The following is a 16044-nucleotide window of genomic DNA, read 5'->3' on the forward strand; positions in this document are numbered from 1 at the left end:
TGTGTTTGTTGTGGGAAATCATTCCATCTGTACACTTAATGTTGTGTTAGTGTAGGGGGATTCAGAATGAATGATTGTTTCTGAATCCAACTCAGATTTATGTTGCTAATGCGTCATTCTTTCTCTCTTTTTTGTGTTTAAAAAAAAAGGCTGGTACAAGTGAGCGGGTGTCTCTGATTGGATTACCTGAAAAGTAGGCTGTAAGGTGGAGGACTGTTTCCTGTTTGCTGACCAGTGAAGACACTTGTGGGTGGTTGTGTTTCCTGTTGTGGCCCTGATCTTGGTACACATCAGACCAGCCCCCTTCCCCACACACACACACACACACACACACACACACACACACACACACACACACACACACATAACACCCCCACACACACCACACACACACACACATAACACCCACACACACACACACACACACTATAACCCCCGACCCACACACACACACTATAACCCCCCCGACCCACACACACACACTATAACCCCCCCGACCCACACACACACACTCCACCTATCCCGTCCTCCTCCTCTCCAGGCCGTATATTTTAAAACTTTACTGTGGATTCTCCGAGGACCATCCTGTCAACAATGACATCACACACTCACCAAGGTAAGCCCTTACCATGCTCACTGGATCCATCTCACGTAGGCCTAATGTGTGCTTTGTATAGCTGTATCATCTCAGAATACCTCCCTGTCGAATCTTATTCAAGTCGATAACAAACCATGACGTGGACTCACTCAAAATAATATTTGTGGTTCTTTTCTGTTTCTTTGGCTTGTCCTGTAGAAAATGTCATTTGTGCACATGATTGAATATACAGTATGATGCTGTGGAGTGTCCTACTGTTCCGCCTGTGTTCATCAAATTGCGTCCATGACAAAGAGGTAGGCTAACTAAAGGTCTCTACTGTTGTGCATGGTGTGATTGGCCGCGTTTACCTAACACACTGGGGGATGTGTGCACTATAAATATAATCACCCAGGTAAGATCTGGAGTGCCCCTGCAAAGGCTCAGCGGTAACCCCTCTAGCCATGAAGTATATCTTATGAATGATTCCTGACGATACCAGGACAAGAAAATGTCATGATTTTCTCAAAATTGTATTCATAGGATGGTCCTTTGGAGGAAGGTTTGATGACATATATTTGACATTTGTATATAAAAGCATAATTGAGAAATAATTAATCAAAGTTGGCATATTTATGACATTTTTGCCTTACCCAGGCTTCCTTTTAAGACTCCATAATGTTTCATACAGGAATCACACCGAGACCACATCTGCTAGGAGCCCAAGGCAGGCTTACAGTACCTGGAGTACTTCAAATATTATGATATCGGCCATTTTATTTCAAGAGTCTTGTTAGTTGGACTTAATTCATGTGGCGGCCATGATGTTTAAATTTGACCTGAATACATACTGGTCTGCGTTCTAAATGGCACCCTTAGATAGGCCTAGTGCACTAGCTTTTGACAGTCACTATATAGGGAATAGGGTTCCATATAGGATTGTCCTAAGTTGTGAGAAACCTCGAGGTAGGCCTACACCATACTAGGTAGTCCCCACTCCCCAGCCAAGCTGAAGCCAAGCCAAAGTAAGCACATTACATCGTTAGTTGATGCCTGGATTAGTTAGCCTCAACACTTAGAGTTTTAAGTCCAGCCTAATGCTTGTTGGAGATTCTCCATCCTTTTCTCTGAGTATGGTGTGATACCAACCCTTTCTTTTTCTCTCTCCATTCTTCTTTCAGTTTAAACTGAACTACTGTAGATGTGTGTGATTGTTCCCATGTCTATGATCTGCGTGGCATTATGAGTCCATTATCAGCTTTACTTCCAGCGGCTTTTTTTATCTTCCGTTTATTTGAGTAAATACTTTCTTAACACTTTTTTTCTGAACTGCATTGTTGGTTAAGGGGCTTGTAAGAGTAAGCATTTCACTGTAAGGTCTTGTGACAAATAACATTTGATCAAACACTCGTACCTACCATAACTGCTCCTTTTTGTCGATCATTTGTGGAATTGCAGGCTCTTCAGTTTAAATGTTATACTTCCTCTAAATCTTTTTTTAATTTTTAATTTTACCCCGTTTTCTCCCCAATTTCGTGGTTTAGTAGCTACTATCTTGTCTCATCGCTACAACTCCCGTACGGGCTCGGTAGGGACGAAGGTTGAAAGTCATGCGTCCTCCGATACACAACCCAACCAAGCCGCACCTTCTTAACACAGCGCACATTAACCCAGAGTCTCTGGTGGCACAGCTGGCACTGCAGTACAGCGCCCTTAACTACTACGCCACCCGGGAGGCCCTCTAAATCTTTCAGAACCCCCCCCCATCTCTCTACAAGTTGGGCGATAGGCTAGTTCTCAGGAATAGGCTCAGTCAGATAGTTGGTTCACTGTGCAGTCTGTATGAGGGTATATCTGAGAACAAATATGACTGTTTGCATAGAAGTGATTATCTGCTCGGAGAACTTAGCATATTAGCCGTTGACATCTGCTCAACATTGAGCTTGCACTAACGCACACAGGCTACAGTAGCCATGTTCTATTGAAAGATGCTTAGTGCTACATTCTGAAAACAAATAGTTAACAATATGCACAGCTGCTTAGCCTGGCCTGGTGACCATCAGCTGATGCAGACACAGAGATCCATTTGTGTGTCCTCACACATTAAAAGACCGTCCATACCCATTCAACAATGTGATTTGTAGATCCTTGCTAGACTGGAGCTACTAATACACATGGTGAGCACACCTTCACACAGCTGAATATGACATGTAGGCCTCTGAAATGGATCTGCAGGCCTCTGAAAGGGTTCTGCAGGCCTCTGAAATGGATCTGCAGGCCTCTGAAATGGATCTGCAGGCCTCTGAAATGGATCTGCAGGCCTCTGAAATGGATCTGCAGGCCTCTGAAATGGATCTGCAGGCCTCTGAAATGGATCTGCAGGCCTCTGAAATGGATCTGCAGGCCTCTGAAATGGATCTGCAGGCCTCTGAAATGGATCTGCAGGCCTAGTGTAAACAGTGGGTTTACCAGGTATTTTAGACTGTTGCTGCAGTTATCCCACATAAAAAACAGCCCAGTGGTTCTCTGCCAGGACATGTCAGTCTTCTCCGTCACGCCCCTGTGGTTTTCCCATGATCCTCGGCGGTGGCCCCTCTGTGGTTGTGGTCACTGGTCAGACGGGCACGCTTATCATCAGTTCCCATGGCGATGCAGTGACTGCCCGGGCTGCCCTGTGCAGTGCCTGTCAGTTTAGCGGCGGTAGATAAGAGACCTGCTTGCTCACAATCACAGCGCTGTGTGGGTGTGTCACTCCCTTAGCTCTGTAGCTGTCCCATTAGTTTTCTCTTCCTCCATTCTTCCATTTGTTTGGAAGAACTTATCGGAGATTTTTGTCTTCTTCCTGGTGATTTACTTTGACAAAAGTCTGAATACTCGTCATACACAAAGCAAGCATGCACGCGCATTCAGAAAACATAAGCCCTAAGCCTTTCAAACTCAACTCTGGACCTCGACGCTAGTTCCACTGCATATTGTCATGGTTTCCCTCTAATCTGGTACCGAGTTATACCCCTGTCCTAGCCCTTACATCCTGTGTTGTTCCTAGGTTTTAGAGCTTCCTCGTGGAACAGTTGGATGCCTGCAGTGCAGAGATTGCTTTACCATCTACTGAACGTAATGTCGAAGCACACAGACTAGCGTTGTTTTTGCGGTCGTGAAGAGATATTGAACGAGTATCCCATCGGGCCTCATAAATAGGCTTAATATTTCAGCAGAGTAGGAGGCAGCACATTGATAGTGTTGGGAAATGATAGCAGTGGGCTCTAGCCGGCAAGGTTTTACGTTATCCCACTCAGTGATTCTAAGGGTTTCCTGGAACCACCGCAAACATGTTTACCATAGCTAGAGCTGGCCCGGCACTGAGTCATGACACACACACTGTTCCATTCAGAGCAGAGGCACGGTCGGTAAGTGATTGGGCGGTGGCTTTTTTTGAGCTTGATCTTTTCCTGGGAAAGATGTCATTTTTTGAGCCAATACATCTTTGGCCCAGCAGATGATAAGTGAAGCTGGTCCAATGTATTCACGTTGACAAAGGACTTTAACCTACTGTAATTCAATTCTCTCCTATCTCTGTTTCCATGGGGGTTTTATGTGGTTGAACCAGTGAACTTAACGTGCTACTCCTTGTCCTCCAGTACAAGGCTCCTGTTGATGTGGGTTCGAAGAGGAAATGGTTTCTAGTATTATACAACTTTAAGGTGCTGATAGGCTCACTGATATGAGGCATATGGTGAACAGCAGCACACCTGGTTGTGGCTTACTGCTTCAGATCAGAGTAGACTGGTCTAGACTACAGAGGGTTTGACCTTCATGTTATCTTCTTCCTCATAGAATCAGTGGTGAAACTAGTAGACTGACTGTGTGTGTCTAAATGTGAGCTTGTGTGTTCAAGAGAGCGAGTGTGCATGTGTGACAGCGAAACACTGTTTTTGTGTCCTTACCCTCCGGTCATCCCCTCTCCGTCCATTATCCAATCCAACTAGAGGTGAAGGGGCTAATTAACCCCTTCACCTCTAGTTGGATTGGATAGTGTGTGGTTTAACCCCTTCACCTCTAGTTGGATTGGATAGTGTGTGTGGTTTAAACCCTTCACCTCTAGTTGGATTGGATAGTGTGTGTGGTTTAAACCCTTCACCTCTAGTTGGATTGGATAGTGTGTGGTTTAACCCCTTCACCTCTAGTTGGATTGGATAGTGTGTGTGGTTTAAACCCTTCACCTCTAGTTGGATTGGATAGTGTGAAGGGGTTAAAATCACTCCCACTCTGCACATGAGAGCCATTCACTTATCCATAGGCTATTTATAGCAACACACATGAGTGAATGCATGGTGAACAAACAACCATTGTTGCTGGTTTCTTTGTGTGTGTGTGTGTGTATTTTCTGCATGATGGAGCAGTTGTCAGTGGCTGCTGCCATGTGCTGCAGAGCAGACCTATAAATGGAACAACAAGAACACTGAACACAAGGCTACATGACAGAAACACTCCTCTTCTGTTTGCAACTGTTGTCAATGCAACTCAACAGCTTTCAATAGCATGGACCGTAGAGGAGAGATGGTTCTCTCTCTGTCAAACCCCTGTAGACACACATCTCTTATCAGTGGGAGCCCAGGTGTGTTGGTGGATGTCTAGTGCTGATGGCACCTTGTCTGCCCTTGAGACAGGTGAAGACAGAGAATATGTATACGTAGAATAACATAAACATGTTACACCGTTGACAGGGTGATGTGGTTGGGTGAGGTCATTCAGTCCCGGGAAATGGGGTGTGGGTTGGGACAGACAGAGGGCCCTGCTGTACTCGGACAGGTGGTATAGTCTGGGATGTAACTGAGGAATGGCCGGGCCAGCATCTCAGAAACTGAACCATTGTTACTTTGTGTGCATTTGTACGTACTGGTAAGTGTCCAACCAGATTTTTTTCTGTCAAAATGCGCATCTTCAGCTTCTCTTGCCAAATGTCCTCATTGCACCCAATGACCATTGACAATCATTTCTGACAGACCTTCCAGCCTGACAGATTGTCCTCTCCCTCACCAAGAATTGGCTTAGGCCTGCTTTGGCCTGGTCCACTCTAGCCTCCCCCAGCCCAACACATCCAGGACCAGGGGTTATGTCCTGCCTGGGTGAAACCGCCCTGGACCCTACCATCCAACCTGACTGTCCAGAGTAGGCTCCACTGAGCGTCCCGTCCCCCTTAAACAAACACCCCATTATGGGCTCCATACTGGGGCCTTGTCCCTCTGCCTGTTCCTCAGCTCTGTTTTTAATTGGCATTAGGCTAGAGACGGTGGCGGGGGAAAGGAGATAATGAGAGGAAAGAGTCTCTTTGTGTGTCCGAGCCGCCCGAGGCCTTTATGTCCCTAACTCCACACAGAGAGAAACCGGATACAGGGTGTACTGCCAGCCGCAATTACAGTTTACACAGACGAAAGCAAACCTATTCTGGCTTTTGACACGGCCTGTCATTGTTTAGGACAGGCAAGGGGAGGAGGACGACGATATCAAGTTAAAGTCTGGGATGTGAGTGGGATGGCTGGATGGATGGCTGGCTGGCTGGATGGATGGATGGATGGCTGGATGCGTGATTGGTTGAAGTGCTAACTTTTTATCAATGTTTTCTTTGTTCATTGCGGGTATCTCTTATAAGCCCGACTGACATGAAGCTAGGAGGTTCTTAGTGGCATTGCAAGGCTCGTGCCTCTTGAGTTCTGGTGGTTCTGGAAGTGTGAGGTTAATGATGTGCTTATTTACTAGGAAACTTCCCTTCTCTGATCGTCAAACCAAAGTTGGTCTTTTCAGACCAAGCCAAGCGTGTAGAGTTAGAGCCAGTCTTCCAAGGCAACACTTTTCAATTACATCTGTTCACTTTTCTCCTCAATTAATATTAGCAATTTTCCTTAAATCATTCATATGCATTGGATATAGGTCAAATGTTATCTAACCATGCTATGCCATGTCAAATGGCTTCTGTGATGCTGGGAAACAGAGAGATCCATGCCTACTCCTCCACTCATTACCGTCACAATCTTTCTCTGCTCTTCCTCCCAGTGTGAACGGGAACCTAAAGGTCGCCTCTGTTCACAGAACGGGTCTCTCTTTATGACAGGACGTCAGAGCCTGCCCCAGAAGTCAGGGGTCACTGATTGTGGGCATGTTGCTATGACGTCAGATGCTGACCCCAGGAAGTGAATGGGATGGCCCTAGAGGAAGTGTCTCCTAAGGAGAGGCCTGTCTGGTTGATGGTATTGTTCCTCTGTGTGTGATCTCTCCATGGTACACACAGCGGGGAGGGGAAGTGCAACCAGTGTAATGAGACAGGAGCATCCTTCCTGACTCTGTGTGTGTGAGAGAGAGTGATTTACTAATGAGTGTGGAGTGCATGAACGTGGACTGCGAATGGGTACATGAGGACTGGGGCTGTGATGCTACCAGTATTGCGAACAGATCAAACTCTTTGGTCTTTTAATAACTGCTGTATGTAAAACATTGTGTGCTTAAGATTGGACAGTGTTACTGATGATGTTTGTTTCCAACATTAGGGCTGTTTTTCTAAAAAAGTTTAAACCAACTTTGTTTTGTTTCCTGGCCACAATACTACAGAGTATCGCCATCCTGGTACCGTCCTGTCCCTAATGAGTACCAACTTATTGTACAACACACATCCCATACCAGTCTATTTTCCCATGGGAAGAAACATAACAGTGGACAGTGTGGCTGTGGCCTCCCATGTGTGAGACTGCAGACAGTTTGGTCTAGTTAGTCTGCAGTACTACCAGTCTGGTCTAGTTAGAGACTGCGGTACGACCAGTTTGGTCTAGTTAGAGACTGCGGTACTACCAGTTTGGTCTAGTTAGAGACTGCGTACTACCAGTTTGGTCTAGTTAGAGACTGCGGTACTACCAGTTTGGTCTAGTTAGAGACTGGGTACTACCAGTTTGGTCTAGTTAGAGACTGCGGTACTACCAGTTTGGTCTAGTTAGAGACTGCGGTACTAACCAGTTTGGTCTAGTTAGAGACTGCGGTACTAACCAGTTTGGTCTAGTTAGACTACGGTACTACCATTTTGGTCTAGTTAGAGACTTCGGTACTACCATTTTGGTCTAGTTAGAGACTACGGTACTACCAGTTTGGTCTAGTTAGACTACAGTACTAACCCATTGGTTTAGTTGGAGACTACAGTACTACTAGTTTGACAACAGTACTACCAGTTTGGTCTAGTTAGACTGCGGTACTACCTGTTTGGTCTAGTTAGAGAATTCGGTACTACCAGTTTGGTCTAGTTAGACTGCGGTACTGACCCGTTGGTTTAGTTCGAGACTACAGTACTACCAGTTTGGTCTAGTTAGAGACTTCGGTACTACCAGTTTGGTCTAGTTAGACTGCGGTACTACCTGTTTGGTCTAGTTAGAGACTACGGTACTACCAGTTTGGTCTAGCTCGACTGCGGTACTACCAGTTTGGTCTAGTTAGAGACTACAGTACTACCAGTTTGGTCTAGTTAGAGACTTTGGTACTACCCGTTTGGTCTAGTTAGACTACAGTACTACCAGTTTGGTCTATTTTGACTAAAGTACTACCAGTTTGGTCTAGTTAGAGACTTCGGTACTACCAGTTTGGTTTAGTTAGACTGCGGTACTACCAGTGTGGTCTAGTTTTACTACAGTACTACCAGTTTGGTCTAGTTAGACTACAGTACTACCAGTTTGGTCTAGATAGAGACTTCGGTACAACCAGTTTGGTGTAGTTAGTCTGCGGTACTACCAGTTTGGTTTAGTTAGACTGCGGTACTACCAGTGTGGTCTAGTTAGACTGCGGTACTACCAGTTTGGTCTAGTTTTACTACAGTACTACCAGTTTGGTCTAGTTAGACTACAGTACTACCAGTTTGGTCTCTATGATCTCTCTCTGGCCTCCCATCAGTCTTTGAAATACTATTCATTTTACACATGGTTCAATTCTGCTTTAAAGGATTGCACATCATTTAATAGAACCCCTACCAGCAGTTCCACACACACACACACACACACACACACACACACACACACACACACACACACACACACACACACACACACACACACACACACACACACACACACACACACACACACACACACACACACACACACACACGTGTTCATATTTAGTCTGCACAGCATGGAGATGTGATGCTTTTCATGTGGAAGGTCTTGATGAACAGGTGATTTCTTGAATCAGGAGTGTTAGTGCTTTGCTGGAACAAAAGCCTGTACACCCTATCAGGTTCTCAGGACTAGTGTTGAAGAACAGTCACCACCTCCACAGACTGATACCCTGACCAGAGCGCCCTCTTGAGGTGCAGTAGGGAAGCCCCTGGTTCAGGGCTGGAAGGGAGGGGGTGGGGAGGTTTGTTCCTTTACCTTCATCTCCTCCTTCCACTTATAGTGTGTCTGTTGGTCTCAGGTATCAGCTGTGGTTTCCAGTGAGAGTCTCTCTGTGTGTCTAACTACAGCCTACAGAGTGAGACTAAGCCAGCTGGTATAACCCTCAGCTGCTGTACCATTACAGGCTGCAGACAGACACAGGTGTCGTCATTACCTGAACCTCAGCACACAGCCATGCAAAACAGGCCCTTCACTCTAGTAGCGATGCTAACAATTCTACATGGTCGACCTGTAACATAGTCACATATATATATTATCTCACACACCCACCTAATTTCCATAGCAAAGTCCGGCTGCAGGGAGCTGGATCATTTGGGTGTGATTTGCGGAGATATCATCTGACATTGGTTTGCATGTGTCTGTGTTTATTAAGTGTGTGTCTGTGTGTATTAAGTGTGTGTCTGTGTGTATTAAGTGTGTGTCTGTGTGTATTAAGTGTGTGTCTGTGTGTATTAAGTGTGTGTCTGTGTGTATTAGCAGTGTGTCTGGGTGTATTATTGTGTGTGTCTGTGTTTATTAACAGTGTGTGTTTGTGTCTGGGTGTATTAGCAGTGTGTCTGGGTGTATTAGCAGTGTGTCTGGGTGTATTAGCAGTGTGTCTGGGTGTATTAGCAGTGTGTCTGGGTGTATTAGCTGTGTGTCTGGGTGTATTAGCAGTGTGTCTGGGTGTATTAGCAGTGTGTCTGGGTGTATTATTGTGTGTGTCTGTGGTGTGTGTCTGGGTGTATTAGTGTGTGCTGTGTCTGTGTGTGTCTGTGTGTATTATTGTGTGTGTCTGTGTTTATTAACAGTGTGTGTTTGTGTTTAAGTGTGTGTATTATTGTGTGTGTCTGTGTGTATTATTGTGTGTGTCTGTGTGTATTATTGTGTGTGTCTGTGTTTATTAACAGTGTGTGTTTGTGTTTAAGTGTGTGTATTATTATGTGTGTCTGTGTGTATTATTGTGTGTGTCTGTGTGTATTATTGTGTGTGTCTGTGTGTGTCTGTGTCTGTGTTTATTAACAGTGTGTGTTTGTGTCTGGGTGTATTAACATTGTGTGTGTCTGGGTGTATTAACAGTGTGTGTCTGGGTTTATTAACAGTGTGTGTTTGTGTCTGGGTGTATTATTATGTGTGTCTGTGTGTATTGTTGTCTGTGTCTGTGTATTAACAGTGTGTGTCTGGGTGTATTAGCAGTGTGTCTGGGTGTATTGTGTGTCTGGGTGTATTAGCAGTGTGTGTCTGGGTGTATTAGCAGTGTGTGTCTGGGTGTATTAGCAGTGTGTGTCTGGGTGTATTAGCAGTGTGTGTCTGGGTGTATTAGCAGTGTGTCTCTGGGTGTATTAACAGTGTGTGTCTGGGTGTATTAACAGTGTGTGTCTGGGTGTATTAGCAGTGTGTCTGGGTGTATTAGCAGTGTGTCTGGGTGTATTAGCAGTGTGTCTGGGTGTATTACGGTGTGTGTCAGTGTGTCTGTGTCTGGGTGTATTAAGGTGTGTGTCTGGGTGTATTAGGTGTGTGTCTGGGTTAACGGTGTGTGTCTGGGTGTATTAACAGTGTGTGTCTGTGAGTTAAGTGTGTCTGGGTGTATTAGCAGTGTGTCTGGGTGTATTAGCAGTGTGTCTGGGTGTATTAGCAGTGTGTGATTTAACGGCGTGTGTCTGTGAGTTAACGGCGTGTGTCTGTGAGTTAACGGCGTGTGTCTGTGAGTTAACGGCGTGTGTCTGTGAGTTAACGGCGTGTGTCTGTGAGTTAACGGCGTGTGTCTGTGAGTTAACGGCGTGTGTCTGTGAGTTAACGGCGTGTGTCTGTGAGTTAACGGCGTGTGTCTGTGAGTTAACGGCGTGTGTCTGTGAGTTAACGGCGTGTGTCTGTGAGTTAACGGCGTGTGTCTGTGAGTTAACGGCGTGTCTGTGTGTTAACGGCGTGTTAACGCGTGTGTCTGTGTGTTAACGGCGTGTTAACGGTGTGTCTGTGTGTTAACGGCGTGTGTCTGTGTGTCTGTGTGTTAACGACGTGTGTCTGTGTGTGTTAACGGCGTGTGTCTGTGTGTGTTAACGGCGTGTGTCTGTGTGTAGTCCTATAAACATTGGATGTCAATCTGGGTCATTTGAGAGGTAAAGTGTGGGTCTGCCATTTGTCCTCTCTCACTCTCTCACTGGCCACACCTGGACTGCTCACTGTAACTCTGAAGGTAAAAAACTCTACAAGGCTTTGATCACATTGTTATTTGTCATAAATGGCCTCTTTTGCACCATGTTTTGCCTCATCCTCCCTGATCTGCAAGGTGAAGCAGACATACAGACGGCTCCTAAAGCTAGAGCTGAGAATATACCCCCCTCCACGCGCGCACAGACGGTTGAGTTAGTACTGCATGGTATAGCCCAAGGCCGGTAGCTAATTAAACCTCTGTGTGTGTCTGGTCCAGGGAGAGCTCCAGAAATAGACCAAACACAGCAAGACGCTTGCCTGTTTTCCTGTTTCTTTCCCCCGAAGGGACCCCACATTTTGTTTTCGACACCTATCTGTTTTTATAGAAATTAAAGAAAGCATCTTCATGGCTTGATGCAACATTATGTACGCCACTGCCAAGTGTGCTTATCTGGACAGCAAACGTGTGTTTGTGTTTGTGAGGGGAGATTTGTTTTTAGTTTTTGCATCTGTAGGCCATGTCCTTTTCTGAGGTGTTTTGTTGCTCCTGGCCATGTCATTATGCTCTCTGATCTCTCTAATATCGTAGCCTCTCGTTTCCCTGATTCTTTCCTTTCCCTCCTTTTTTCTTGTTGATCATGTTCTCTATAGCCCCTGTTCCCTCCCCCTCCTTTTCTCTTCATCTCAGCCCCTACCCAGTTTCCCCTCCGTCTCCCCCTCCTCTCCTCTGGTTGGTCTATTTATAGCCCTGTCTTCCCAGGGCTCGGCTGGTACAAAAGCCTTTTCATGTTGCCACTATACTTTCAGCCTCGGTGGCTACGTACACAGACGGGAGAGAGGCATGGGCACACAGCTAGGTGTGTGTGTGTGTGTGTGTGTGTGTGTGTGTGTGTGTGTGTGTGTGTGTGTGTGTGTGTGTGTGTGTGTGTGTGTGTGTGTGTGTGTGTGTGTGTGTGCGTGCTCGCTGTACCCAAAGGGAGTGTTATTTTTACCTTTCCCCTCCTCATTTTCTCTCCCACCCTCTCCCCTTCTCTCTCCATCTCTTTCTCCCACACTTGCTATGCTGAGCACAGCCAGTTTCAGCTGAGCCCAACAACCAGCCTACACACACACACACACACTGTCTGATGAATGAACGGTGCCATTCCACTAAGCTTCCTTCAGGGCAGAGAACCCCTGGCATCTCAGCATGAGCTCCCAGCGTAGATTCTCTGCTGTTTCCAGGCGATTCAGGCTCTCTGGGTCCATAGCGAAGTGACGGTTGCTCCGTTAGGCTGTTTGCCTCGATGCCGTGGTGGCTCCCTCTCAGAGAGGTGAAGTTCGGTCGGTTGTCGGTTGATTGAGGGAGAGTTGTCGGTTGATTGCGGGAGGGTTATCTCGATGTTGCGGACCATATTTGAAGCGGAGTTCTCTCCCTCTCCCACAGAAGGACTCCTGGGCAAGGAGCAGCAGCTGGATGTCCTGAAGACGTCTGCCCTCAACCACATCCCCACAGGTAGGAGACCAACACATTACCTGTCTGTCTTTCATTCTGTGACTGAATGTCGACCGTTGTCTTTACAATGTGTGTTTTTTAAGGTCTGTCTGTCACACAAAGCTAAGAGGAAAGCAATCTGGCTTTCTTGGAGGAGAAACGTTATGTGTACTAAAACTGATAAGAATGCAGAAGTAATTTCATTAAAAACATTTGCGGGGTGTGACGTATAACTTCAGATTAAACCAAATCATTTATAGTCATGACTACTGGTTTCAATTTAATTTGCAGCAAATACTTTATGAATTTATTGTAACAAATCATCTTGCAAGGTTGCTAGCCAACTAGCCTGCTAACGTTAGCACTACTAGCTTGCTAATGTTACATTAGCACTGGGTAAGTCAGACAGTTGCTATAATCACCTAGCTTACAGCTACATTAAAGTAAATCAACGTTTAGGAAATACATAACACCATCTAACCAGTTATCTAAGCTAGCCAACTAAAGTTCATTATTTTAGCCTACTAGCCTAGCTAGCCAACCACCACAGTTGACATAGCTAAGGAGTAAGCCAGAGAACAACTAGTCACAGGCAGGAACCCACAGAACAAGGGAGACATACCGATTGACGGCTAAGTTAGCTACAATAGTCAAAGAACAACCAAGGAGAGGCCTTCAGAGGGACACACACACACACACACACACACACACACACACACACACACACACACACACACACACACACACACACACACACACACACACACACACACACACACACACACACACACACACACACACACACACACACACACACACACACACACACACACACACACACACACACACACACACACAGAGTACCAGTCAAAAGTTTGGACACACCTATCATTCAAGTGTTTTATTTTATTTGGCCTAATTTTCTACATTGTAGAATAATAGTGAAAACATCAAAACTATGAAATAACACATATGGAATCATGTAGTAACCAAAAAAGTTTTAAATCTAAATATATTTTAGATTCTTCAAAGTAGCCACCCTTTGCCTTGATGACAGCTTTTCACACCCTTGGCATTCTCTCAACCAGCTTCACCTGGAATGCTTTTCCATCAGTCTTGAAGGAGTTCCCACATATGCTGAGCACTTGTTGGCTGTTTTTTCTTCACTCTGCGGTCCAACTCATCTCAATTTGGTTGAGATCGGTTAATTGTAAAGGCTAGGTCATCTGATGCAGCACTTAATCACTCTCCTTCTTGGTCAAATAGCGCTTACACAGCCTGGAGGTGTGAGGGGTCATTGTCCTGTTGAAAAACAAATGATAGTCCCGTTACGCCATCCCATCTGGTTTGGGCTTATCGTTGCAGAATGCTGTGGTTGCCATGCTGGTTAAGTGTGCCTTGAATTCTAAATAAATCAGTGTCACCAGCAAAGCACCCCACACCATCACACCACCTCCTCCATACTTTATGGTGGGAACCACAAATGCGGAGATCATCCGTTCACCTACTCGGAGTCTCACAAAGACACGGCGGTTGGAACCAAAAATCTGAAATTTGGAAAGGACAGATTTCCACTGGTCTAATGTCCATTGCTCATGTTTCTTGGCCCAAGCAAGTCTCTTCTTATTGGTGTCCTTTAGTAGTTGTTTCTTTGCAGCAATTCGACCATGAAGGCCTGATTCATGCAGTCTCCTCTGAACAGTTGATGTTGAGATGTGTCTGTTACTTGAACATTTATTTGGGCTGCAATTTCTGAGGCGGGTAACTCTGATGAACTTATCCTCTGCAGCAGAGTTAACTACGGGTCTTCCTTTCCTGTGGCGGTTCTCATGAGAGCCAGTTTCATCATAGCGCTTGATGGTTTTTGCGACTGCACTTGAAGAAAGTTCTTGACATTTTCTATATTGACTGACCTTCATGATTTAAAGTAATGATGAACTATCTTTTCTCTTTGCTTATTTGAGCTGTTCTTTCCATAATATGGGCTTGGTCTTTTACCAAATAGGGCTATCTTCTGTATACCACCCCTACCTTGTCACAACACAACTGATTGGCTCAAATGCATTAAGAAGGAAAGTAATTCCACAAATGTACTTTTAACAAGGCACCCCTGTTCATTGAAATGCATTCCAGGTGCATGAAGCTGGTTGAGAGAATGCCAAGAGTGTGCAAAACTGTCATCAAGGCAAAGGGTGGCTACTTTGAAGAATCTCAAATATAAAATATATTTTGATTTGTTTAATAGGTTTATGGTTACTACATGATTCCATATGTTATTTCATCATTTTGATGTCTTCACTATTATTCTACAATATAGAAAATAGTAGAAATGAGAAAAAAACTTGAATGAGTGGGTGTGTCCAAACTTTTGACCTGTACTGTACAAAAGTATGTGGACACTCCTTCAAATTAGTGAATTCGGCTATTTTAGCCACACCCATTGCTGACAAGTGTAGAAATAGTCTGTCCTCAGTTGCAACATCAGCACAGGAACTGTTTGTCGGAGGTTTCATGAAATGGGTTTCCATAGCCGAGCAGCTGCACACAAGCCAAAGATCACCATGCGCAATGCCAAGCTTCAGCTGGAGTGGTGTAAAGCTCACTGCCATTAGATTCTGGAGCAGTGGAAACGTGTTCTCTGGAGTGATGAATCACGTTTCACCATTTTGCAGTCTGACTGAGAAATCTGGGTTTGGTGGACTCCAGGAGAACGCTACCTGCCCGACTGCATAGCGTCTACTCTAAAGTTTGGTGGAGGAGGAATAATGACCTGGGGCTGTTTTTCATGGTTCGGTTAGGCCCCTTAGTTCCAGTAAAGGGGAATCTTAACACTACAGCATACAATGACATTCTAGACGTTTCTGTGCTTCCAAATTTTGTGGAAGGCCCTTTCCTGTTTCAGTATGACATTCCCCCATGCACAAAGCGAGGTCCATACGGAAATTGTTGATCAGTGTTGAAGAACTTGACTGGCCTGCACAGAGCCCTGACCTCAACCCCATAGAACACCTTTGGGATGAATTGGAACGCAGACTGTGAGCCAGGCCTAATCGCCCAACATCAGTGCCCGACCTCACTAATGCTCTTGTGTCTGAATGGAAACAAGTCACAGCAGCAATGTCTCAACATCTGGTGGAAAGCCTTCCCAGAAGAGTGGAGGCTGTTATCTTGTTATGGCTGCAATCCCGATATTGGGATAAGTGTCATCAACAACCGCTGAATAGCATAGCGCTACATACAATAAATATTACTATAAATATTTATATTCATGAAATCACAAGTGCAATATAGGAAAATACAGCTTAGCCTTTTGTTAATCCACATGTCATGTCAGATTTTGAAATGATGCTTTACAGCGAAAGCAATCCAAGCGTTTGTGTAAGTTTATCGATCGTAAAATAAAACATGAAGTACACTTAGCATCAGGTAGCTCGGTC

General features: G+C 45.2%; 1 protein-coding gene across 1 annotated transcript in view; it reads left to right on the forward strand.

Annotated features, from left to right (window-relative positions):
• The first annotated feature begins 425 nt into the window (after positions 1-425).
• The window catches only part of LOC124007987 (histone deacetylase 4-like), a 66317-nt gene continuing 50698 nt past the window's right edge, over positions 426-16044 (forward strand). Inside the window, exons 1-2 of the mRNA XM_046318907.1 lie at positions 426-616; positions 12560-12628. Coding sequence (XP_046174863.1) covers positions 595-616; positions 12560-12628 — 91 coding nt within the window. The 5' untranslated portion in view covers positions 426-594. The remainder of the gene's footprint in view (positions 617-12559; positions 12629-16044) is intronic.

Source organism: Oncorhynchus gorbuscha, linkage group LG21 (genome assembly GCF_021184085.1).
Source record: "Oncorhynchus gorbuscha isolate QuinsamMale2020 ecotype Even-year linkage group LG21, OgorEven_v1.0, whole genome shotgun sequence".
NCBI lineage: Eukaryota > Metazoa > Chordata > Actinopteri > Salmoniformes > Salmonidae > Oncorhynchus > Oncorhynchus gorbuscha.